Genomic DNA, 25,810 nt, shown 5'->3' with positions numbered 1-25,810 from the left:
TTTATCAACAGGTTTTCTGAGTTATCAACATGTTTTCTGAGTTTATCAACATTTTTCTGAGTTTATCAACATGTCTGAGTTTATCACATTTTCTGAGTTTATCAACATGTTTTCTGAGTTTATCAAATGTTTTCTGAGTTTATCAACATGTTTTCTGAGTTTATCAACATGTTTTCTGAGTTTATCGACATGTTTCTGAGTTACACATTTTCTGAGTTTATCAACATGTTTTCTGAGTTTATCAACATGTTTTCTGAGTTTATCGACATGTTTTCTGAGTTTATCGACATGTTTTCTGAGTTTATCGACATATTTTCTGAGTTTATCAACATGTTTTCTGAGTTTATTAACATATTTTCTGAGTTTATCAACATGTTTTCTGAGTTTATCAACATGTTTTCTGAGTTTATCAACATGTTTTCTGAGTTTATCGACATGTTTTCTGAGTTTATCGACATTTTTCTGAGTTTATCAACATTTTTCTGAGTTTATCAACATGTTTTCTGAGTTTATCAACATTTTTCTGAGTTTATCAACATGTTTTCTGAGTTTATCAACATGTTTTCTGAGTTTATCAACATGTTTTTCTCAAAATTGACCATAAACACTTTGGATCAAGTGCCTGCTGTCTCAGCCTGACCTGATGACAAGTTATAGTCCATGACCGATAGAGCGATTAATAAAAGATCACATTTAACATCATATGTTAGCGCAAATATTGTAAAAAATTCCTTACAGATATTTCTAAATTAGCGCCACAAAATCTGTGATGTTGATTGCAGAAAAGCACAAAAACAATCCTGGATGAACTGATTAGTGTGAAAAGATGTTCAATATTATGTTATTTTAAGAAACACTTATTGATGCTGAAACACCTATTTATTGATATTTTAACAATTTAATTGGTTTTCATCAATATGTTCTGGCACAACAGGCCCTTTATGAACATTCAGGTTTTTTGATCTGGCCCAAAACAGAAATGAGTTTGGATAAAAACGAGTGAATCCTGGACTATTTTGAATGTAAACAACAATAAATAGTGAGATATTTGGTGGTGGAATGATGTCACACCGCCAGCAAAGGAAGACTCTGTGATGTCACTGGCGATGCAGTCTGTGATGTCATCAACTGCAGAATTGTATGCGACACAATTCTGCATATTTTTCATTGCTTGCAATATCACTGACCAGTTCAGACGTGCGCAAAGCTCTTTCAGGTAGTTTACCAATCGACAACTTTAGTGATTGTATTGAGGAGAAAATGTTTCACTTATTTCAGCAATACTGCAACAAAATGATGGGACCCCAGGCGAGAACGGGAGTCCAGCAAGACCCCCAAGGCAGCTTCGCTCCTGCACATCTGGATATCTTAGATGAGGAAACCCACAGACTGGCCTCCAGTCTGGAAATGGAGAGAGCCAGGATAGAAGACGATCAAAACATGGCCGACCTGGAGGCGGAGCTGGAAGAGATGGAACTCCGGCTTAAACAGCAGGAAGATCTCAGAGAGAGATTTATTAATGAGGTCAAAGAGGCAAAGAGGGAACTTGAGAGACTAGAGACACAAGAGAGGCAAGAGATGTCCAGTGATCCAGGAGAACTTTACGCTGCAAACATTGCATCCAAATTTTACGACAGCGTGAAAAACATGAAGGAGAAGACCTTGCAGCAGGAGTTTGAGGATTTAAAGGTGGCCCACCTCCTCAGCCGGGAAGCATTTGTTGCTGGAATACAGGCTGAGAGAAAGAAAACCGAGGCTGTCCAAGAAGAACTGGACCAACTTAAGACTTCCTACAAGGAGCTGCGATGTAAATATGAAGCAGACATTTCTCTGGTAAAGCAGGAGGTGAAACGTGAGAAAGACGCAAACAAAGAAAAAGAGAAAGAGACTCTGAAGCTAGTCAACAAGCTGAAAGCAGAGAAGGAGGAGCTCTTTCGAAAAATGGCTAGAGAGATTATAATACTGAGAAAGAGAGAGAAGCAGATGCTGAACAAACTGGATCAGGTTCACATTTCGCACGAGGAGATAAAACGTAAGTTTGAAAGAGACATTATGGATTTACAGCAGGAGGTTGAGACATACCAGCAGCAGGTAGAGCAGGAGAGAAAAGCTCACCTGGAGCAAACAGAGGAGGATAAGAAGCTTCTAGACCATATGAGAGCTGAGAAGGAGGAGCTCCTCCACAAAATGTCAGGAGAAATCGAGACATACCAGCATCAGGTAGAGCAGGAGAGAAAAGCTCACCTGGAGCAAACAGAGGAGGATAAGAAGCTTCTAGAGAAGCTGAGAGCTGAATATGCCATCCTCCAAAAAACCACAACAACGGAGAAGAAAATCCTGCAAGACAAGGAAAGGAGTGCCAAGGCTGAGCTGGAGAATGTTAGCCGGTTTGTACATGGAGCTAAACAGTCGGTTTGAAACCGAAGTAACTGCATTTAAACACCAAGTAGAAAAACACCAGGAGGAGCTCATTTGTGTGAAAAATGATTTACAAAGAGCGAGAGACGATCTGCTGCTGGCCGAAACTCTGAGAGCCGAGGAAGAAGGTTTCCAACAACAACCCATCACAGTTTCCCAAGAGAAGGAAGAAAACTCACAGAACCAAGTTAAAGTATTAAATCAAGAGGTTTCTTCAGAGGAGGATCTCTCAGGAGAACCTCTATCAGGTTCTTCCACGGATCCAGAATCCTCAGAAGACACCGAGGTCGCTGGAGAAACCATCCTGCAGGATTTGGACAATCCAGATGGTAAAAAGAAAAAGTCTAAAAATTCATTTTGGAAGAAGGTACGAAACACTATGCGATGGAAGAAGCCAAAAAAGAAACAAACAAGTGAAGACCAACAAGAACGTGTCTAAAGTTCTTGATTTTGATATTTAGAGAAGGATCAAGACCAAATTTATAAAGGTTTTCCCCCCATTGACAAACTAGAAAATAGATCCCTTCCCAACCCAATTGGAAAAAACGTGGGCAGCACGGTGGTGCAGCGGTTAGCGCTGCGTCTTCACAGACACCATCTGTGTGGAGTTTGCATGTTCTCCCCGTGTTTGCGTGGGTTTTCTCCGGGTGCTCCGGTTCCCCCCACATCTCCTAAAACATGTCGGTCAGGTCAGTTGGTCACTGCAAATTGCCCCCAAAGATTTGAAGAAACCCCAAACACATGTGCAGCTTTATTGTTAAACTTTAAAACTAATTGAATTAGCCGTACGTTAGCCCTTTTCCCTTCGCTGTTTTAGCGCCGCAGCAACACTGGGCTCAATTTTCATAGCAACAGCTATATATCATCACCCAATTTGCCAGATTTTTTGTGCGTCGTCGGAGAGCACTGCCGAATGCGTAGGTGCATATCGCCTGGTGGACGGGTGCGGGAACTGTGCCAGAGGGTCTACAGTGGCTGGCGGGTGGCAGTGCCGGCACCCCGCGGTGGCCAATAGGCCGGAGCGGTGCTGAGCTGCGAGGGCTGCACGACGCCGCTTGCAGCATTCATTTATTTTATCATTTTTTTATCCAATTACTCGATTAATCATAAGAATAATTGATAGATTACTAAACAAAAATATTTGTTGTTTGGAAAACAATTTTGAAGAATTGCCTAGTAACAGAGTTTTTTCACTCTCTCCTCAGACTGAGAGGCTGTAACCTCTCAGAGAGAAGCTGTGAAGCTCTGTCCTCAGTTCTCAGCTCCCAGTCCTCCAGTCTCAGAGAACTGGACCTGAGTAACAACAACCTGCAGGATTCAGGAGTGAAACTTCTCTCTGCTGGACTGAAGAGTCCAAACTGCAACCTGGAAACTCAGGTAAAATGTTTTGAATCCTAGTGAAGCCATATTTCTGTCCATTAACTGCTGCTATAGATGATGCAAATGTTATTTCAATAGTAGATTATTAAAATAAAAATGTCTGACTGTGATGAGGCTAATCATGCTAAGTCTTGACACATAAACTCAGCTGGTTTTCATTGACTCCAGGCTGAAAGAACCAGGAAGAGAGGAATGTAGAAAGGTGGGGATCAGGCTTTAACTGTTAGTGGACACTTGACCGATTGCTGCATCCTCAGTGTACAAAGAAGCATCATTGCAGATTCTTCCTCCAACCAGTTGTTAGACTTTCTCGTCCCTTCTACAAATGATAAATGTTGATTTTTACTGTCTACAGAATGAAATACAGCTTTATTACTATTGTATGTTATTAACAGGTGAATCTTGAGTGTTTTTCTCTCGTGAAAATGATCAGTTCAGACCTTGGGTTCTACCTCAATGTTCTCATGTTCTCATCATGTGATGAATTGTGTGTCTGCAGCTTATCAGGCTGTTTGGTCTCAGAGGAAGGCTGTGCTTCTCTGGCCTCAGCTCTGACCTCCAACCCCTCCCATCTGAAAGAGTTGGACCTGAGCTACAATCATCCAGGAGACTCAGGAGTGAAGCTGCTGTCGGCTGGACTGAAGGATCCACACTGGAGACTGGAAGCTCTCAGGTATGGAGGAACCTGCTGCAGGAGCAGAGAAGGTCTGATAGACGAGGAAGAGGGAGACATGTCTTTAGTCAGTCTGCTGGGAAACATTTAGAATGAAGATGAATATTTAGTCTCCAACTGAAATGTTTTCTCTGAAACTGTGGTATTAATAAATGGATGAATAACACGGTGAAAATATAACTTGACATTCTGAAACCACTTTTGTCTCTTATGACAGTTAAATAAATCAAATTATTACTGAATTTTAATCCCACCGGCAAAAATTGTTGCCAGACATTTTTTCTAACTTCTAGAAGCTTTAAACGAATTATTTTGACTTTTGGCAGCTGCTTAATGTTTTAAAATAAAATAATAGTGTGTCTTCTCTAAGCAATATCAATTTCATGTATCCAGGGTGAAAGGTCACATGACCAGACCTCTTTACTTCCTGTGTGTGACGCTGGACATAAATGTTTGTCACAATCCTGTACAAGAGGAAGTCAGTAAAATATTTAAATAAACAAATATAAATAAAATATTTTGAAAAGATGTTCTTTCAAGTGTTTACTGCTGATATATAAAGAAAATCGTATCTTTTGATCATAAGAAGAGTGAATGTAAGCGTGGCAACAATTGTTGTTTCACTGCAGACCTTCCACTTCCTGGTTCTGCTGTTCTGAAAGAAGAAACTACAAACCAGATGGTAGACATAACTGATTATGTTTACCACATAATCAATTATACAACATTTATCACACCTTGACTTTGAGTTATTCAAGTCAGGTAAAAGTCCAGTTCTGTTCCCTCACATCTCTGTGCAGGTGTGGTACCAGTCTGGTTCTGCTGTGGTTCAGTTGAGTCTCAGTTTGTTGTTCAGATTCTCTTTATCGACTCTTTGGATCATTTGAACAAATTTCAAGTTTGATTTTTTCCTTCTTGAACTTTGACTTTAGGAATTTTCCTGCTAGTTTTTGCTCTCCGATGTTAGAAAACATGTTCACTTCTGATTTCAGTTGAAAGTTTCATCTTTCTTCTGTTGGAAGGTTAATCTGGAGGATTATTAGATTATTTAGAACTGGAATAATGAACAGCTGATGTTTCTTTGTTTTCTTCTCTGAACAAACTGCTTCATGATTTCATTTCCTGGAATCAAACTCTGGTCTCCACTGTTAAACTCAGAAACAACAGTGTCTTGTTGCTTCTTTTAAACAAGATTGCATTGAAAAAACACAACATTTTACCAAGGAGCTTTGCCTAGTTTATGGTGCAAATATCTTAGTAACTTAAAAATAACTTTTCAGCAAAATATAGGAGCTTGTTTTAAGTAAATAATTCATTATTGATGAGAACGTATTATTAGTTCCACTGGACTCAACTGCCGCTTAGCCGTTACCTAGCAACACCTGCCAAGCCCAGCCTGTTACCTAGCAACCAAATTCTAGTTTCACTGGCAGATTATTTCACTAAAAACATTTTCCCCAAGTTTTTAGTGAAATAATCTGCCAGTGAAACTAGTAATTTTTCATCAATATCAAAGAATTATTGACTTAGTACTATGTAGCTGCTACATCTGCTGATAAGAAACTAATAATAGATAATAGTTATTATTAGTATTACAAATTTGATTTATAATGCCCTTTATATCTTTAAATCTCAAAGGGCAAAAAACCCCAAAACAAAACAAGCAATTTTAGCGGAGAAAAATAAATCAATAAATGAGATTAAAACCAACATCTCAGAAAATAAACCAAACGTTTTGCTAAAAAAAAATGTCTTAAGGCTTCTTTTAAAACAGTACGTGGATGTTTTGCCCTCAGCACCTGTGTAAGTTAGTTTTCTCTTATTTCAAGTGTATTAAGATATTTGCACTAAAAACTACTTATTAGAATAAGGTGTTGTGTTTTTGCAGTGCAGGAGCTCCATCAGTGACCGTAAAGGCCTGCGGTGTTTAAAGTTCACGTCAGGAGAATCAAAAATAAACTAAACAAGTACGACGTGTTGGGAAGGGCTGTCAGGAAAACGGTTCCTCACTCTGAAAGGAATGCAGCAGCGCTGCTTTGGTTTGCAAATCTGCACCAAAACAAACAAAAACAGTTTTGGAACGCGGCCATGAGATCAAGATGGAGACATTTTACAAATCCTCACTCACTGTGATGTACGGCAGTGGAGGAGTGATGGTTTGGGCTTGTTTTTGTAGGATTTACTTCAAAAATACAAAATTTTACACAGTATTTTTGGTGCAGTTTCTAATGCAAATATCTTAATACACTTGAAATAAAAAAACTAATTTAAAAATGAATTTTAAGCCAGATATATGAGCTTGTTGTCATGGTGAGGTGTTGGACCCAAACGCAGCAGGCAGTAGAAATAAATGGATGTTTTAATGAAAAAAATGAACCAACACAAAATCCAAAAACAAAACAAACTGGAAACACGAGGGAACAACAGGTAATCCAGGGAGGGAAACATGGGCAGTGACCATCAGGGTGACGAGACGGACTGGCGAGTTGTGACTGGGATGGAGGAGCTTAAATACTGGGAGGCAGTAAATGGAACAATGGCAGAGCTAGATGGGAAGAGTGATTTCAGCTGTGAGTAACTGGCACAGGAGCTGAGGGGCGGAGAGAAGGTGGCAGAGGGAACCTAAGATCTGCTGGGAACACAAAGGGAGGAAACAGGGAACTGAAAAATACAACTAATGCAAAAAAAACTAAGAGTAAGAAAAACCTGATGAATAGGAGAGAAAGACATGAGGGAAACCATAACGACCCTAAATAGAAACAAGGCCGATCCAACAACAGTAAGAACTAAGGAACATAGAGCTAGAGAAACTAGAAGATCTAAACAAAGAAATAAATTAACTAGAATTACTAAAGGAAGATATATTGTACATAGACTCAGACATGGAAGAATAACTGAACCTACGGTGATGAAATGAAGAAACAAACATTACTAGAAACACTGCAGGGAGGCTGAAATAACTAGAAGGATAAAATAAAATTAAACTATAATCATTAAAGGAGGCTGGACATGGACTCAGACAAACAAGGACAGAACTAAAGAATAAACCTAGAAACATTATAAAGGACTGAAAATAAGGAAAACAATAAGACAATTCTTATTTCACTAAATACCTCAAATAATAATAATATCAAAAGGACCATGAAAAGCTAAACTAAAGTGAACTAAAACATGAAGCTAAATAAAATGAGAAGCAGAACCAACAAAAAACCCAGAGTTCTGACTCTTGTTTTAATATTGATTAAAAAGTGCTAGTTTCACTTATAACTTATAATTTCACCATGTTTTAGTGAAATAATCTGACAGCAAAACTTTTACATCAATATTAATAAATTATTGACTTAAAACCAGCTCCTTCCAAGTTACTTTAAGCTAGTTTTCCTTTTATTTCACGTACATTAAGATATTTGCACAGTAAAATAAACCAAAAATACTTAGTAGTACTAGTATTTGCTGCGACAGCCACAAACCCTCTTTAGTTTATATCATTGTATAAAGTACATGAAAAATAAATACAAAAATCTGACTGCATTGATTGTTTTATTGAAATATTGCAAGTTAATTCATTCCTGAGCATGGCAACAAATGAAGCTGTGTATTTTTAATTAAATAATTGACTAATTTCATACTTTTAATATGTTTTCTTCGAGCTCAGATTGCATTCTTTCTGTTGGCCACAAGATGGCAGAATTTCACCACATCTGATCGGCCTCCTCTTCATTTAAGATGCCAATAAAATCTGTTTTTAATCGACTAATTCATTACAAACACGGTGGATGAAGTACTCGGCTGAAACAGAGGTGAACAGTAAACTTTGTGTGTTTTGGGGGATTTCAAGAAAGAAAAGTGTGTGTGAGCGATGAAGAGGGGGAGGTGAGGAAGACGGAGCAAACCGTCCAGATCCAAGAGGTTCTCTCAGTGAGAGGCAGCAGCTTACCGGCGCTTCCTGCTCCAGAGGTGATCACGTTACGCGTGGCTCGTCCTGAATGAGGCTCAGGTAGATGTGGAACGATGGAGAGGTTCTCCTGCCGCTGGATCCTTCTGACTGGAAGCTTTAATTTGGTGAGTAAAAGTCTAATTTAACAGATTTAAACAGCTGTGCAGGGAACCTGTGCAGTAAATTGAAACAAACTGGGGATAAAATGCTTAAAAGTAACAAGAATGCAAGTTTTTGGGTTTTTTTTTTTTTTTTTACAAACTAGAAGGAAAGAAATGTGATTATTAATTTATGCTTCAAATAATTTTTGTAGTGTTTTCAGAAGAGAATATGCTGAAAGAAGCTGCGATGAATATCGTTGTAAATTAGAGCCTTTAATGATACTTTTTAACTGATTTTCTCTTGAGCAACTAATAAAATTTAAGTAACAAGAACTAGGTGCAGAACACTGCAAAAAATACAAATCATACCAAGTATTTTTACTCTCGTTTCTAGTGGAAACATTTTAATACACTTGAATTAAGACAAAACCAACTTACAAGTAACTGTTCAGCAATATATAAAGAGCTTGTTTTAAGTCAATAATTCCTTAATTTTGGTGAAAAGGTTCTAGTTTTACTACAGATTATTTCACTTTTAATATGTGAAAAATATTTTGTTATAAGTGAAATAATCTGCCAGTGGAACTAGTAATTTTTAACCAATATTTAAGAATTATTGACTTTAAACAAGCTCCTATCTTTCTGAAAAGATTTTTCTAATTTAGTTTTGTTTTATTTAAAGTGTACTAAGACATTTGCACTAGAAACTAGACAAATTGATTAGAAAGGTTTTGTGTTTTTGCCGTGTAGTTCATTATTATTAATGCTTCTCTGTGGAAAATGAAGGAAATCCAACTTCAAATTATTTAACTTCACTACAAATTCAGGCTGATTAATATACAGAAACAATGCACTTGTACTTTTGACTTTTACATGAGTAATTTTATTTTGAAGTATTTCTATTCCTACATGAGTAAAATTTCAGTATTTTCTACCTGCTGAATGAAAAACAAACATATTTTAACCAGAAATTCACCAGACACAGACCTGCAGTTTTTGTTAAAGTTTCATAAGTTGTTTACTGGAAAAAAACTGATGTAGAAAAAGTTTCTTTTCCCTGTTTTTATTTTTTGTTATTGATATGAATTATTGTCATTTTGGTCCTTAAAATACCAAAATTTTCACTTAACTTTATATTTTTGTCTGTCTAATAATGTAGTTTTTAAATATTAAATGATTGATAACTTGATCAGTTACTCAGTACTTGAGTAAACTTTTCACCAAACACTTTCTCACTCTTACTTGAGTCATTTCTTGGATGGCTACTTTTTACTTTTACTTGAGTAAAACCGTTGAAGTAGTGCTGCTCTTACTTTAATACTTTTTTGTGTCCTCTGCTGGCAGTCAAAAAGAACTGGTTGGATACAAATACTGATTTTGTGAATTTGTGAGCACAAATCATGAGTAGTTGTTTAAAACTTAGCATTTTGTGGTATCTATACTTGAAAAGTTGATTAATATTAAGCTTCTGGGATTAACATTAAAGTCTTTAGCCAATAATTAACCAGTTTAAATTAACTTTACCAAATCTGAGCTCAAATGTCTGGCTAGAATAATGTCAGACGTTTTCTCACGGCTACAAAAACTGTGTGGTTTCTCTGTATTCTGGAAACATTTATTCAGGTGTTGGTAGGGAAGTAAAAATATCTTTGTAAAATTGGATTTCCACTATAAATTCAAACAAAATTTATAAGTAAAACCCAAAACTACAAAGATCAGAATTGGTAGACGCTGTAGGTTGAAAGAAGTTGCTAAAAAAGTCTAGTTTGAATCTAGTAATGCTCTTTGAAACTTCCTCTGAGGCTCATTGTTTGTATTTTCTCATTATTTCCCATCTAGCTGGTTCTCTGTCAACTTGAGACTCAGAGCAACTTCACCTTCATGAACTCATCATCACCTCAACCCCACAGAGACCAAGAGGAGCGTCTCCAGAAAATCTGGGGCCTTCGGTCCAGGACTGTTGTCCAGAACTCCAAAGTCCTCAACAATCCCTCGGTTCCTCTATCGAAGCAGAGGCTTTGGGAAATCCCCAAGTCCAAGTCCAACCCATCGGTAAAAATTAAGCTTCAGCCCATCACGAACGTTCAAGGACTCTCCAAACCGTCGAGGTTGTTCAGCTGGGGCGACTTTTACTCCAACATCAAAACCGTCAAGCTGAATTTGCTGATAATGGGGAAGATCGTGGATCACGGCAACGGCTCTCTCGGCGTCTACTTCCGTCACAACTCCACGGGTGTTGGCAACGTGTCGGTCAGCCTGGTCCCGCCCATGAAGGAGGTGGAGTTCGACCTGGAGCGCCAGAGCGTGGTCCACCCCAAGGAGTCGAAGACGTTCAACTGCAGGGTGGACTACGAGAAAACCGAACGCAGCAAGAAGGTGATGCTGTGCAACTACGACCCGTCGAAGACGTGCGACCAAGAACAAACCCAGAGCCACATCACCTGGATGTGCTCCAAGCCTTTCCAGGTCATCTGCGTCTACATGTCGTTCTACAGCACGGATTACAGGCTGGTCCAGAAACTCTGTCCGGACTACAGCTCCCAGGTCCCACCCTACCTACCCACAGGGTAAACATGGGGCCAGGTGACGAGGATGAAGGGAGGATGCAGTTTGAGCCGTTCAAAACTTTATCCTAAAATATATGGAATGCTGTTTGTACAGTAAGTGAGTCAAATATTAACAGCAATAATTTGGATTATTTAGCCTGTTATAAGCGGGAAAAATAGGTTTTCTTTTCATATTCTCACCATATTATTCATTCACTTATAAATGTCCCAGTTTCAAAGTAAATATTCATTTAGCAAGTTACATATTTAGTTTACTAACTAGATATTTAGACCCAAACAAAATCTTTAGCTTGCTAACATTTTAATATTTAGTTTGGAACTAAATATTTAGTTCGGAGCTTACAAGCTAAATAGCTTTATAGCTTGTAAGAAACAACCTACCTAAATATTAGCATATAAGCTCACTAATGTGCTAATATTTTGCTAATATTTAGCTTGGAGCTAAACATAAATTAAATATATAGCTTGGTTGTTAAATATTTAGCTAAATAGTTTGTAAACAACATATTTAGCATGCCAACTTGCTAAAACTTTAGCTTGGAGCGAAATATTTAGCTTGCTAACTTGTTAATATGAGCTAACTATAAGTTTGGGAGCTTAATATTTAGCTGGCTAACTTACTAATATTTAGTTAAACTAAACAGTTTGTAAAAAAACATATTTAGCTTGTTAACCTGCTAATATTTAGCTCAGAACAAATATTTCACCGATAAGCTAAATACTTAGCTTACTAGCTTAATAGTAAGCTAATTAGCTAGTAAATATTAGTAAGCTAAATGTTAGCTTACTAATATTGAGAGATCTAAATATTAGTGAATATTTAGCTTACTAATTAAATTGAGCTAATTATTTAGGTTAGTGGTAAATATTTAGCTTGCTACCTGAGCTTAGTTTTGTACTGTAATCTTAATATATGAACGAATAACGTGGTGAAAATGTGACTTTGAGAAAATGTGTATTTTTCCTTCTTATGACAAGCTAAATATAAACTTTTTGCTTTTAATTTTGATTCTGTAACTTTACAAACGGCACCTTTTGAGAACATGCTTGATTAAACATAGTAAAATATATGTCTAGGTGATGTCTCCTGTTGAAAAATAAATGATTGTAGCTGATATTATTTTTCAATATCTATCAAAAATGGTCAAACTAAAAGGAACCAGAATGATCTGGAGTTGAATATGTAAAAATATAACCTTCATAATATCGCCTTTTTTTTAAACTTTTGCAGTTTAAGTTGTCTGGTGACAGATATTTTCAAAATAATTTGTCTTTTTTGTGATTGGGGCCTGCCCATAGCAATGCATAAGGAGAGCAATGCCTCCATGCATTGCATGGCAGGCACCTATTATTCTACACCCAATAGAATGTCTCTTTATATCTTTATTTATATCGTTATTTATTTTTCTTCCATCACCGTTAATGCGGCTCGTACCGCTGCGTGCACCCCCACAAAAGTGGTATCAAAACGTGCGGCTCGATGCCGAGAAGGGAGCTATTATTTTTATAAGGAATCGGACTTACGATGGCGACGTAAAAAGCGTCAAACGAGCCAAATTTCCAACTGCCGAAACGCAGAGCCTAACTGACACCAACTGCCGCTTTTTTAGAGTGAGAAATGAAGAGAATTTTTGACCCCAAAATGATTTTGAAATCGCCCTCACGCCCACAAATATCGCCCAATTGGTATCAAACTCGGTCATGACATCGATACGCATGCCTGCTCCGGTAAAATGTTTTCGAAATTTCTCTAGGGCTTACGGTTTTCTGTCAAGGTGCTTCAGAGCGAAATCATGCGCCAGGATAACTGACGCTCTCCCAGATTCACTTCCATGTATTTCTGAAAAATGTCTGAGCTCTGCATACACCATTTTTGTCTCATCACTGCAATTACTGTGAGTGAGCTACAAATATGACTTGCGGTACTATGGGAGACGACAAATAGCCCTCTCATATGCTTCAAACGCTTTTCCAATATGTATTACGGTTCCTGAACGGCAACGAGTTGTTCAGGCTGCTTTTTCCATATAAACCAATGGGGTGTCTCACAAAGATAGAAATCTTTTTCCACCTCTGTGTGTCACACACACATGACAGTTAGCAGAGGATTGATAACCATAGCAACGGAACACAGGAGGGGATTGGCTGCTGGTTAGGACTACAAATACGCATCACTGTAGTTCTAATCAATACTCAGCTAAAACAGAGGGCTGAGCTGCCATTTAGAGCTACAGGCTGTTTTGGCCAGTAAATAACGGATTTAACCCAAACACTGTTAGACATTTTAATTAGTGTGGTCATTTAATATGAAGCTTATGTATTTTTTCAAAATAAAAGCCTCAATATCCCCCTCAGATCAATGCACCGCCATAGGCGGTGCAATAATGTTAGCATGCATTATATTTTTCTCCCAGGTTAGGGAACTGCCTTTTACCTTAAATAAGCTATTAGCTATTTTCTTACTTATTAGCCATGTTTAATATACTGAGTGCAGTAAGTCAATTACAGACAACATTCTAATGCCCTTCTAATGTCAGAACTACAACATGGTGGAACTGTCAGTTATTACAGAGGAGGACTGAGCTGGCCTTTAGAACTACTTATGTTTTGGGCTTTTTATAACTGATTTTATCCAACCATTGTTACACATGGATTTAGTGTGGCAATTTAAAATTAAGCTCACTGAAAATTTCAAAATAAAAGCCTTGAAAATTTTTACATCAGGTATTTGCTCCTTTGAGCTTTATATAACTGATTTCACCAAATGACTATTAGACATGGGATTAGTTTGGCCCTTTGAAATGAAGCTTAACAAAAATTTCAAAATAAAAGCCTTGAGAAGTTTTACATCATGTAATTAGTCTTTTGAGCATTATATAACTGATTTAATCCATTGAGTGTTATACATGGGATTTGTCTGGCCCTTTGAAATGAAGTTCAACAAAAATTTCAAAATAAAAGCCTTGAATATTTTTACATCACATAACTGCTCTTTCGAGCATTATATAACTGATTCAACACAATGACTGTTAGACATGGGATTCGTTGGGCCCTTTGAAATGAAGCTTAACAAAAATTTCAAAATAAAAGCCTTGTCCATTTTTACATCATGTAATTAGTCTTTTTGGCTTTATGTGACTTTTTTATCCAAAGCACTGTTACACAATGGAATACTGTGGGCATTTAATATGAAGCTTACTGCAAATTTCAAAATAAAAGCCTCAATATGCCCCCCAGGTTAGTGCACCGCCGCAGGCGGTGCAATAATATTATTCTGCATTATCTTTTTCTCTGAGGTTAGGGAACTGCCTTGCACAGCAAGGCAGTTCATTAGCATTAGCATTTTAGCTTAAATAAACTATTAGCTATTTATTTGACTTATTAGCCATGTTTAGTATACTGAATAGAGTAAGTCCATTATAGAGAACATCCTAGTGATGTCCCACATGCTAGTGACAGCAATCACGCTAACATTAGCATTTTTGCTAATTTTAGCTGATACACTCACTTTATCATACTGAATGGTGCAAGTACATGTTAGTAAACATTCTTGTGATTCTCCTCATATGATTGCAGCTTTCTTTAGCATTGATGCTAATTGCTAGCATCAGAACGCTGGGTCCAAACCGACGGGCACACTTTGGCAGGCCCCGGTTAAATTTCTTCAGGAATTTTCTAGTTTTAAAATACATTTCTACCATCTGCTTATGGTTTACAACAAGAAAATGTTGTATAATTCTCTGGAGTCATATTTGCAATCAGTTATTTTGGTTTTAATTAAGAGTTCATAATGTCTGATCCAAACAGAAACCATAAATCAACACACATTCAGCGAACTTAAACCTTAAATATCAAAGATAACCAGAGAAAAATGCTGTTTATTAACATTGATTACATTTACTAAGAAGGGAAAAAAAAACTTTCAAACTAAGTAAACTTAAAACTTATGTTAAAAAGTTATTTGTTATTTAATTTCCCTTTGGGAGTCAATAAAATATTTTTTATTTTAACTTGAAATTTATTATCGATTTATTATAAATTTTCTTTCCCACTCTCTTTTTCCACAATACAAAAGAAAATAAATGTTTGACTAAACAAGCAAAATTAACTTCAAAATGTATAGATATTGAAAAAAGTTCTATAGATTATCATGTATGGCACATGTGTCAAACTCAAGGCCCGAGGGCCAAATCTGGCCCGCCATAGCTTTTTATGTGGCCCTCTAGACTCCAAATCATAGCAATGGGCCCCTCCAGTTTTTACAAATAACCGCAAAATTCACACAAAAATCAACAGATCCCCACATGTTTTCTGAGTTTATCAACATGTTTTCTGAGTTTATCAACATGTTTTCTGAGTTTATCAACATTTTTCTGAGTTTATCAACATGTTTTCTGAGTTTATCGACATGTTTTCTGAGTTTATCGACATGTTTTCTGAGTTTATCGACATATTTTCTGAGTTTATTATGGAAGTAAATATGTGCCATCAGAATTTGAATAAAAAATGCCTCTGAAATTTGAATGTTGTATATTAGTGCTTACTTTTTCAGTGTTAAAATAAATTCAGAATATATTTTTAACATGAAAAAATTTCAGTGTCATTATTTGTACATGAAAAAAAAATTCAGTGTCATTATTTGTACATGGTTGCAATTTTCATTTATTAAAAAAATTCACATTCCTATTTCAAAGTGATCAAATTTTCAATATACATATTTTTCACAGTTTAAATTTTCACAGTTAAAAAATTCAGCATATAAAAAAATTCAACTTTTCAAAATTCAAATGCAATATTTTCAGTGTCCTCCAATTCACCTTGCTCAAATTCGCTGTCTCAAATTCAACGTCTAAAAATTCGCTGTAAACATGGCAAGGTTACTTCAGGTCACAGACATTAGCAATGGATGTCAGATTCCAGGACCCAGATAATCACGTGACGCAACTGTCATATTGAAGAAATACCAGCGTCACCGAGGCTGGCGACCATGGAGGCGTAATGCTTTCATATTTCTGTAGTATGTTTTATTTTGCGCATGAAGTTTGATACATTATCTTAAAGCTTGATTTAAAACACGGTTTTGGGCCGTTGTTAATCTTACACCATGTAGTGCTGGCATATTACTTCTCGCTACCTCCTAGTTCCCCCAGTCCCTCCCCGCTCTCCCACACCCAATTTTCCCCGTTTTATTTCAAAAAGAAATACCACTTGCGCCAAGTCTAGAATCTTGAAAGAGAACTGATGGGTGGCGACTTTCTGGGTTGTTTGATGTTGTCTTAGGTGAGACTGAGACAGGCAGTCTTAGTAAAGTCGTAATTTTTCAGGAGATGCTACCGCTAATGTACTAAGCTAATATGGCTGCCTTGTATGCTTCAAGGAGGGGCTGTGAACACTACCGACATTAATTATAACCACAACCCCATTCTGTTCAGCTACTGTATTGTTCAGGTGACTTCATTTATGAATTAATTAAGAAATTAAACATCATCCAAAATACTGCTTCTCTTATCTGACAAATGTTGATATACAATATTAATTTACATTCTTTTTACTTTGCGGTATAAAACCTCGTTCTGTTACCTAGCAACACTATAAACAACTCCCTTTGTTTTTTCTAGTGATTTTAACTCATTTTGAAGAAAAATATATGCTTGTAAGTATATCCTTTAACTTATTTTAGATTAAATATCATAATTTAATTTATATTACTGTGATTTCTCAATACTGACCTACTGATTTCAAAATACTTTTTTATTTTACTGACAATTTTTTTGACATGTTTCTTTTCTCTCTCTTTTCAAGGAACTTTTGCTGGATCATATTTTTGATAGACTCCGTGATCGTTCGGAGCATGTCCTTGAACGTATGCCCCTGGATCTGGATTTCCAGGACTTTATCTGCACTCAAGAACTAGTTTTTTTAAATGCCATGTCTTGTCAGATAGATGTTCCTTCAAATATTTTGGATGCGTCGGCTCATTTGCACAGACTAATTAATTTAGAAAAACAAAGTGAAGAACAACAAACAACTGTTGTGCATATTGAGTAAGGACCAGCTGGGCGACAACGGATGGTCGTATCCTCAGACTACCTTTGCAGTCTTTTAGAACTCCATCTCCCTGTCCCATGCCTCACCAAATTCTTGGGTATATCTAGTCAGACTGTATATCGACGGATGGCAGAATCTGGTCTTTCAGTGAGGGCATTATACACCACCATGTCAGATGATGACTTAGACCAATGTGTGAGAGACATTAAATCCAGGCAGCCTCACTCTGGGTACCCAGGGCCGGATTTAGGAGGATGGGGGCCCCTGGGCTAGAGTCAAAAAAATATATATATATATATTTGTATGTGTTTGTTTTGTTTTAGAGGATGAGCAGAAAATGACCGAACAGTAAGTTTTGACAACTTACAACTTTAATAAGCCAGTTGTCACAAACTACAAACAACTCTGAACTCTTTTCTAGAAAGACTAAACCACATGTTGGGGTTGAAACTAGAATATGATGCTTGCATCACAAAATAAAATCACTGAATAGTTATTGTTGCCTGGAGTTCAACACAAACTGTAAAACAGATTGAGTGCAAGAAAGTGCAATGCTCAAATATACTTTTACAAAGCAAAGTGAGTAAAACAATATTTATACAAATATCCCCAGCATTTACAAGTCCATATAAGTACAAGTGGAATATATCAAAACTCAAACTTTTTCTTTGGTTTTAAAGTTCTTGATAAATAGTGGAGGAAATAAATGTCAAAAAAGTGCTTCTCTGCCAGTCAGACAGAACATGGATTTAAACAATATCTTCTGGAAAAAAGAGATCAGGCATACTGTAGTTTTCAGAAAATATCCTGACCCAGGTAAGTCCAAAGTGCTGCCCTCTGAAGGATGTTTTACAGCCCCCGGTTCTCAATAAAAGCAGAGGTGGGTGCAAATGAACAATTTTCATCTTCTAGATCAAGGTTTTTACAGAGAACATCTTGAAAAATATGAAGAACAAAATACAGATTTCCATTTATTAATGACACTTTTGCATTCAACTTCTTTGTAGGAACTCGAACCACAAACACGACCTACATTTACTCAAACGCAAACCAAATAAGACAATACTCAACCCTGAAAAGTTTGAAACTTTGAGCCTGTCTTATAATGCAGACATGCACAATCTTTGTTATGTATCTACAATCATTTAAATTTTTACTTTAATTTAGCAGATAAACTTTAAAAAAGACCAAGTTTGTTTTCAAATTATTTTGCATTTAAAGTGAGATGTGACGCTTTTGATGCTTGTACACCCGTTCTGATGCTTGAAAGCCAACATTCATATTTTGACAGCTCTCCGGTCCTCGCTCAGCCCAGTAAGCTCGCACGGACTCGTCAATTTCCCCCCAATGCGCCGGATCGGTACTGTACGGATCCACAGTCGTCTTTCCATCTGCGGAAGAAGATCCCGCTTCCACCGACTCTGACTCCACAGACGCCAGTCCAGCCACCGACTCAGTCACAGTTAAAGGTTCTGGCGGGATCTTAGTGCCGGTGTTAGCATAGCTAAGGGTTTGAGGAGCGGGGAATAATGATGTTTCTGCTCCATCTCCGCTAACAGGTTTAAAAAAGCCTGTCAGTTTAGGCATTTTGTTTGTCGCCTCTTTGGCGCGATGCTCTTTTTCTTTTCTCTTCCTTCTTTTCTGCGCTCCGCTGTCATATTTTCTGTTGTCCGCCATTGTAAAATAATATTCCCTTGACGCTCCTCCTCCCCAATGCGTAAGATGCGTCAAAAGTGGACCAATAACAAGCAAGCATTCAAGATGGACGTTTGCCAGAACAAATTGGAACATTTTTCATCGGTGCTGTCAAAATCATCGTAGTCATTGATTAAATTCTGACGCTATCCATTCAGTGCTACAATCGAAAGCCAACTTCAGCTTCGATCCCGAATCAGTTAGGATCGCCGCCACAGCTAGAGGATCGGACTGACGTTTCCTTCTGTGCAGTCCCGTTCTGTTTAGGATCCTGCTCAGAGTGTGCATGCTATTATTGGTTTCAACCACAGTGCAAAGCAGCATCTGTATCTCCGTGTTTTAGACTAAACATGAAGGGAAACTTGACCAAGTCCTGTTAGCCACAGTACTAGCCTGGCATAATACCACCACTTCCTGGACATAAAATTATCACGTTTATACAAGATGCGTATCATGTTTTAACAAGATAACTATCACGTTTTAATAAGATACGTATGACGTTATAACGTGATAGCGCTCAATTTTTTTCCACTGGATAATAGCAATAAGCTTCCGTACCAGTTTCAAAATTCACCATTTATGAAATGTAAAGCAAAATGCTGATCATGTTACCACAAAGGTGAATTTTAGTGTCTTTATTGTAGACATGTTTAAGAACTAAAATGTTCTAAATTTGTAATTTGATTGTTTTTTCTTTACTCAAAAGGAACCTAGTAGGTACATTTGTACATTGTTCTAGGACTTTAAATTTCTTGCATTATAAGAATCAGAAAAAGTTTTGTTTGTCTTATGTAACTTATTTTCTAATACCAGCATATATGAACTCATCTAAGTACATTCAATAAAATTTTGCATAAAAAACAATTTCAGTTTCATATTTAAAACTGCCTGTACAAACAGTACTAACTCAGAGAAATTAAATACCTACTCTGAACATTGTGTCATTCTAGTTCCTCTAGTTTTGAATTTGACAAAACTAGAGGAACTAGAGTAACACGTTACTCTAATGAGTAATGCATATGATTACAATGTATCATATGTATTACATACATTCATATGTATTGAATTCATATTCAATACATATCAATAAGTTCGTATGAATACGTTCATATGAATTCAATACATTCATATGTATTGAATCACTTGTTCAATACATATGATTATATGTAATCATCTGACAAAATCAGAAAATTGAATTGATTCTACATTTCAACAAAATTTTCATTTGAACAAAGCTGCTTCACAAACAAAGAACTGCTACAGCTTAAATGTAGATTTTTTTTTTTTTTACAGGTCGATCATTCAAAGCAAGCCAAAGCCAGTTTGCGTAGAGGAAATGCATGCTAAAAACTCATCACTGAAAGATTTGTAACTCCTTTAGTGACAAGGAATTCTTAGCGTTTCGTAGCATGTGGCAGCTGTTGGGTAGTTTCCATGAACAATATCCACAGACAGACTTGATGGCAGATTTTCCCATCCGGTCCAGAATTTGATCATGTCTTTCAGTTCAGGTGGTGTGGCTATGGAAGAGAACAAAGCCACAATCACATTTTCAATTCTAATATACCATATATCCGCAACTTATGGATAACTTAGTATGTTTGTAAGACTAAAGTAACTGGAAATATTCAAGACAGTTGTACTTTTTATTAAAATCCACATCAGTTCTGGAACCACATGTTGAGATAGAGCTAGACTACACAGAGAAAATACACAAACATGCATGCAATTCAACTGTTTGAATTTTGAGCTAAGATTAAAACTGAATTGTGAGGTATCACAGCCCCTCCTTGAAGCATACAAGGCAGCCATATTAGCTTAGTACATTAGCGGTAGCATCTCCTGAAAAATTACGACTTTACTAAGACTGCCTGTCTCAGTCTCACCTAAGACAACATCAAACAACCCAGAAAGTCGCCACCCATCAGTTCTCTTTCAAGATTCTAGACTTGGCGCAAGTGGTATTTCTTTTTGAAATAAAACGGGGAAAATTGGGTGTGGGAGAGCGGGGAGGGACTGGGGGAACTAGGAGGTAGCGAGAAGTAATATGCCAGCACTACATGGTGTAAGATTAACAACGGCCCAAAACCGTGTTTTAAATCAAGCTTTAAGATAATGTATCAAACTTCATGCGCAAAATAAAATATACTACAGAAATATGAAAGCATTAAACTCACCGTTGGGTTTGCGGTCGCCTCCATGGTCGCCAGCCATACGGGCAAAAGCAAAATTTAGTTGGGCACCATACGGGACGCTGGTATTTCTTCAATATGACGGTTGCGTCACGTGATTAGCTGGGTCCTGGAATCTGACATCCATTGCTAATGTCTGTGACCTGAAGTAACCTTGCCATGTTTACAGCGAATTTTTAGACGTTGAATTTGAGACAGCGAATTTGAGCAAGGTGAATTGGAGGACACTGAAAATATTGCATTTGAATTTTGAAAAGTTGAATTTTTTTATATGCTGAATTTTTTAACTGTGAAAATTTAAACTGTGAAAAATATGTATATTGAAAATTTGATCACTTTGAAATAGGAATGTGAATTTTTTTTAATAAATGAAAATTGCAACCATGTACAAATAATGACACTGAATTTTTTTTTCATGTACAAATAATGACACTGAAATTTTTTCATGTTAAAAATATATTCTGAATTTATTTTAACACTGAAAAAGTAAGCACTAATATACAACATTCAAATTTCAGAGGCATTTTTTATTCAAATTCTGATGGCACATATTTACTTCCATAATAAACTCAGAAAATATGTCGATAAACTCAGAAAACATGTCGATAAACTCAGAAAACATGTCGATAAACTCAGAAAACATGTTGATAAACTCAGAAAAAATGTCGATAAACTCAGAAAACATGTCGATAAACTCAGAAAACATGTTGATAAACTCAGAAAAATGTTGATAAACTCAGAAAACATGTTGATAAACTCAGAAAACATGAGGAGATCTGTTGAGTTTTGTGTGAATTTTGCGGTTATTTGTAAAAACTGGAGGGGCCCATTGCTATGATTTGGAGTCTAGAGGGCCACATAAAAAGCTATGGCGGGCCAGATTTGGCCCTCGGGCCTTGAGTTTGACACATGTGCCATACATGATAATCTATAGAACTTTTTTCAATATCTATACATTTTGAAGTTAATTTTGCTTGTTTAGTCAAACATTTATTTTCTTTTGTATTGTGGAAAAAGAGAGTGGGAAAGAAAATTTATAATAAATCGATAATAAATTTCAAGTTAAAATAAAAAATATTTTATTGACTCCCAAAGGGAAATTAAATAACAAATAACTTTTTAACATAAGTTTTAAGTTTACTTAGTTTGAAAGTTTTTTTTTCCCTTCTTAGTAAATGTAATCAATGTTAATAAACAGCATTTTTCTCTGGTTATCTTTGATATTTAAGGTTTAAGTTCGCTGAATGTGTGTTGATTTATGGTTTCTGTTTGGATCAGACATTATGAACTCTTAATTAAAACCAAAATAACTGATTGCAAATATGACTCCAGAGAATTATACAACATTTTCTTGTTGTAAACCATAAGCAGATGGTAGAAATGTATTTTAAAACTAGAAAATTCCTGAAGAAATTTAACCGGGGCCTGCCAAAGTGTGCCCGTCGGTTTGGACCCAGCGTTCTGATGCTAGCAATTAGCATCAATGCTAAAGAAAGCTGCAATCATATGAGGAGAATCACAAGAATGTTTACTAACATGTACTTGCACCATTCAGTATGATAAAGTGAGTGTATCAGCTAAAATTAGCAAAAATGCTAATGTTAGCGTGATTGCTGTCACTAGCATGTGGGACATCACTAGGATGTTCTCTATAATGGACTTACTCTATTCAGTATACTAAACATGGCTAATAAGTCAAATAAATAGCTAATAGTTTATTTAAGCTAAAATGCTAATGCTAATGAACTGCCTTGCTGTGCAAGGCAGTTCCCTAACCTCAGAGAAAAAGATAATGCAGAATAATATTATTGCACCGCCTGCGGCGGTGCACTAACCTGGGGGGCATATTGAGGCTTTTATTTTGAAATTTGCAGTAAGCTTCATATTAAATGCCCACAGTATTCCATTGTGTAACAGTGCTTTGGATAAAAAAGTCACATAAAGCCAAAAAGACTAATTACATGATGTAAAAATGGACAAGGCTTTTATTTTGAAATTTTTGTTAAGCTTCATTTCAAAGGGCCCAACGAATCCCATGTCTAACAGTCATTGTGTTGAATCAGTTATATAATGCTCGAAAGAGCAGTTATGTGATGTAAAAATATTCAAGGCTTTTATTTTGAAATTTTTGTTGAACTTCATTTCAAAGGGCCAGACAAATCCCATGTATAACACTCAATGGATTAAATCAGTTATATAATGCTCAAAAGACTAATTACATGATGTAAAACTTCTCAAGGCTTTTATTTTGAAATTTTTGTTAAGCTTCATTTCAAAGGGCCAAACTAATCCCATGTCTAATAGTCATTTGGTGAAATCAGTTATATAAAGCTCAAAGGAGCAAATACCTGATGTAAAAATTTTCAAGGCTTTTATTTTGAAATTTTCAGTGAGCTTAATTTTAAATTGCCACACTAAATCCATGTGTAACAATGGTTGGATAAAATCAGTTATAAAAAGCCCAAAACATAAGTAGTTCTAAAGGCCAGCTCAGTCCTCCTCTGTAATAACTGACAGTTCCACCATGTTGTAGTTCTGACATTAGAAGGGCATTAGAATGTTGTCTGTAATTGACTTACTGCACTCAGTATATTAAACATGGCTAATAAGTAAGAAAATAGCTAATAGCTTATTTAAGGTAAAAGGCAGTTCCCTAACCTGGGAGAAAAATATAATGCATGCTAACATTATTGCACCGCCTATGGCGGTGCATTGATCTGAGGGGGATATTGAGGCTTTTATTTTGAAAAAATACATAAGCTTCATATTAAATGACCACACTAATTAAAATGTCTAACAGTGTTTGGGTTAAATCCGTTATTTACTGGCCAAAACAGCCAATAGTTCTAAATGGCAGCTCAGCCCTCTGTTTTAGCTGAGTATTGATTAGAACTACAGTGATGCGTATTTGTAGTCCTAACCAGCAGCCAATCCCCTCCTGTGTTCCGTTGCTATGGTTATCAATCCTCTGCTAACTGTCATGTGTGTGTGACACACAGAGGTGGAAAAAGATTTCTATCTTTGTGAGACACCCCATTGGTTTATATGGAAAAAGCAGCCTGAACAACTCGTTGCCGTTCAGGAACCGTAATACATATTGGAAAAGCGTTTGAAGCATATGAGAGGGCTATTTGTCGTCTCCCATAGTACCGCAAGTCATATTTGTAGCTCACTCACAGTAATTGCAGTGATGAGACAAAAATGGTGTATGCAGAGCTCAGACATTTTTCAGAAATACATGGAAGTGAATCTGGGAGAGCGTCAGTTATCCTGGCGCATGATTTCGCTCTGAAGCACCTTGACAGAAAACCGTAAGCCCTAGAGAAATTTCGAAAACATTTTACCGGAGCAGGCATGCGTATCGATGTCATGACCGAGTTTGATACCAATTGGGCGATATTTGTGGGCGTGAGGGCGATTTCAAAATCATTTTGGGGTCAAAAATTCTCTTCATTTCTCACTCTAAAAAAGCGGCAGTTGGTGTCAGTTAGGCTCTGCGTTTCGGCAGTTGGAAATTTGGCTCGTTTGACGCTTTTTACGTCGCCATCGTAAGTCCGATTCCTTATAAAAATAATAGCTCCCTTCTCGGCATCGAGCCGCACGTTTTGATACCACTTTTGTGGGGGTGCACGCAGCGGTACGAGCCGCATTAACGGTGATGGAAGAAAAATAAATAAAGATATAAATAAAGATATAAAGAGACATTCTATTGGGTGTAGAATAATAGGTGCCTGCCATGCAATGCATGGAGGCATTGCTCTCCTTATGCATTGCTATGGGCAGGCCCCAATCACAAAAAAGACAAATTATTTTGAAAATATCTGTCACCAGACAACTTAAACTGCAAAAGTTTAAAAAAAAGGCGATATTATGAAGGTTATATTTTTACATATTCAACTCCAGATCATTCTGGTTCCTTTTAGTTTGACCATTTTTGATAGATATTGAAAAATAATATCAGCTACAATCATTTATTTTTCAACAGGAGACATCACCTAGACATATATTTTACTATGTTTAATCAAGCATGTTCTCAAAAGGTGCCGTTTGTAAAGTTACAGAATCAAAATTAAAAGCAAAAAGTTTATATTTAGCTTGTCATAAGAGGGAAAAATACACATTTTCTCAAAGTCACATTTTCACCACGTTATTCGTTCATATATTAAGATTACAGTACAAAACTAAGCTCAGGTAGCAAGCTAAATATTTACCACTAACCTAAATAATTAGCTCAATTTAATTAGTAAGCTAAATATTCAGTAATATTTAGATCTCTCAATATTAGTAAGCTAACATTTAGCTTACTAATATTTACTAGCTAATTAGCTTACTATTAAGCTAGTAAGCTAAGTATTTAGCTTATCGGTGAAATATTTGTTCTGAGCTAAATATTAGCAGGTTAACAAGCTAAATATGTTTTTTTACAAACTGTTTAGTTTAACTAAATATTAGTAAGTTAGCCAGCTAAATATTAAGCTCCCAAACTTATAGTTAGCTCATATTAACAAGTTAGCAAGCTAAATATTTCGCTCCAAGCTAAAGTTTTAGCAAGTTGGCATGCTAAATATGTTGTTTACAAACTATTTAGCTAAATATTTAACAACCAAGCTATATATTTAATTTATGTTTAGCTCCAAGCTAAATATTAGCAAAATATTAGCACATTAGTGAGCTTATATGCTAATATTTAGGTAGGTTGTTTCTTACAAGCTATAAAGCTATTTAGCTTGTAAGCTCCGAACTAAATATTTAGTTCCAAACTAAATATTAAAATGTTAGCAAGCTAAAGATTTTGTTTG

The 25,810-nt window shown here is 36.4% G+C and overlaps 2 protein-coding genes and 1 long non-coding RNA gene across 4 annotated transcripts in view; 2 read left to right on the top strand and 1 right to left on the bottom strand.

Moving 5' to 3' along the window:
- Positions 1-25,810, top strand: part of LOC114159909 (gap junction gamma-1 protein-like) — a 118,239-nt gene that overhangs the window by 40,799 nt on the left and 51,630 nt on the right. The gene's annotated exons all lie outside the window — the stretch shown is intronic.
- LOC114159913 (neurexophilin-1-like) lies at positions 4,422-11,080 on the top strand. Its single transcript, XM_028042175.1, has 3 exons — positions 4,422-4,471; positions 8,310-8,533; positions 10,349-11,080. Exons 2-3 carry the CDS (start codon positions 8,483-8,485, stop codon positions 11,078-11,080), a joined length of 783 nt encoding a protein of 260 aa, XP_027897976.1. The 5' UTR covers positions 4,422-4,471; positions 8,310-8,482.
- Positions 4,427-25,766, bottom strand: LOC114159914 (uncharacterized). Its single transcript, XR_003598683.1, has 3 exons — positions 25,754-25,766; positions 21,932-21,939; positions 4,427-4,582 (listed from the first exon to the last, which is right to left on the bottom strand). It is a non-coding gene; the product is annotated as an uncharacterized LOC114159914 (long non-coding RNA).

Source organism: Xiphophorus couchianus, chromosome 16 (assembly GCF_001444195.1).
Source record: "Xiphophorus couchianus chromosome 16, X_couchianus-1.0, whole genome shotgun sequence".
Classification (NCBI taxonomy): domain Eukaryota; kingdom Metazoa; phylum Chordata; class Actinopteri; order Cyprinodontiformes; family Poeciliidae; genus Xiphophorus; species Xiphophorus couchianus.
This window is presented reverse-complemented; position numbering and strand designations above follow the sequence as displayed.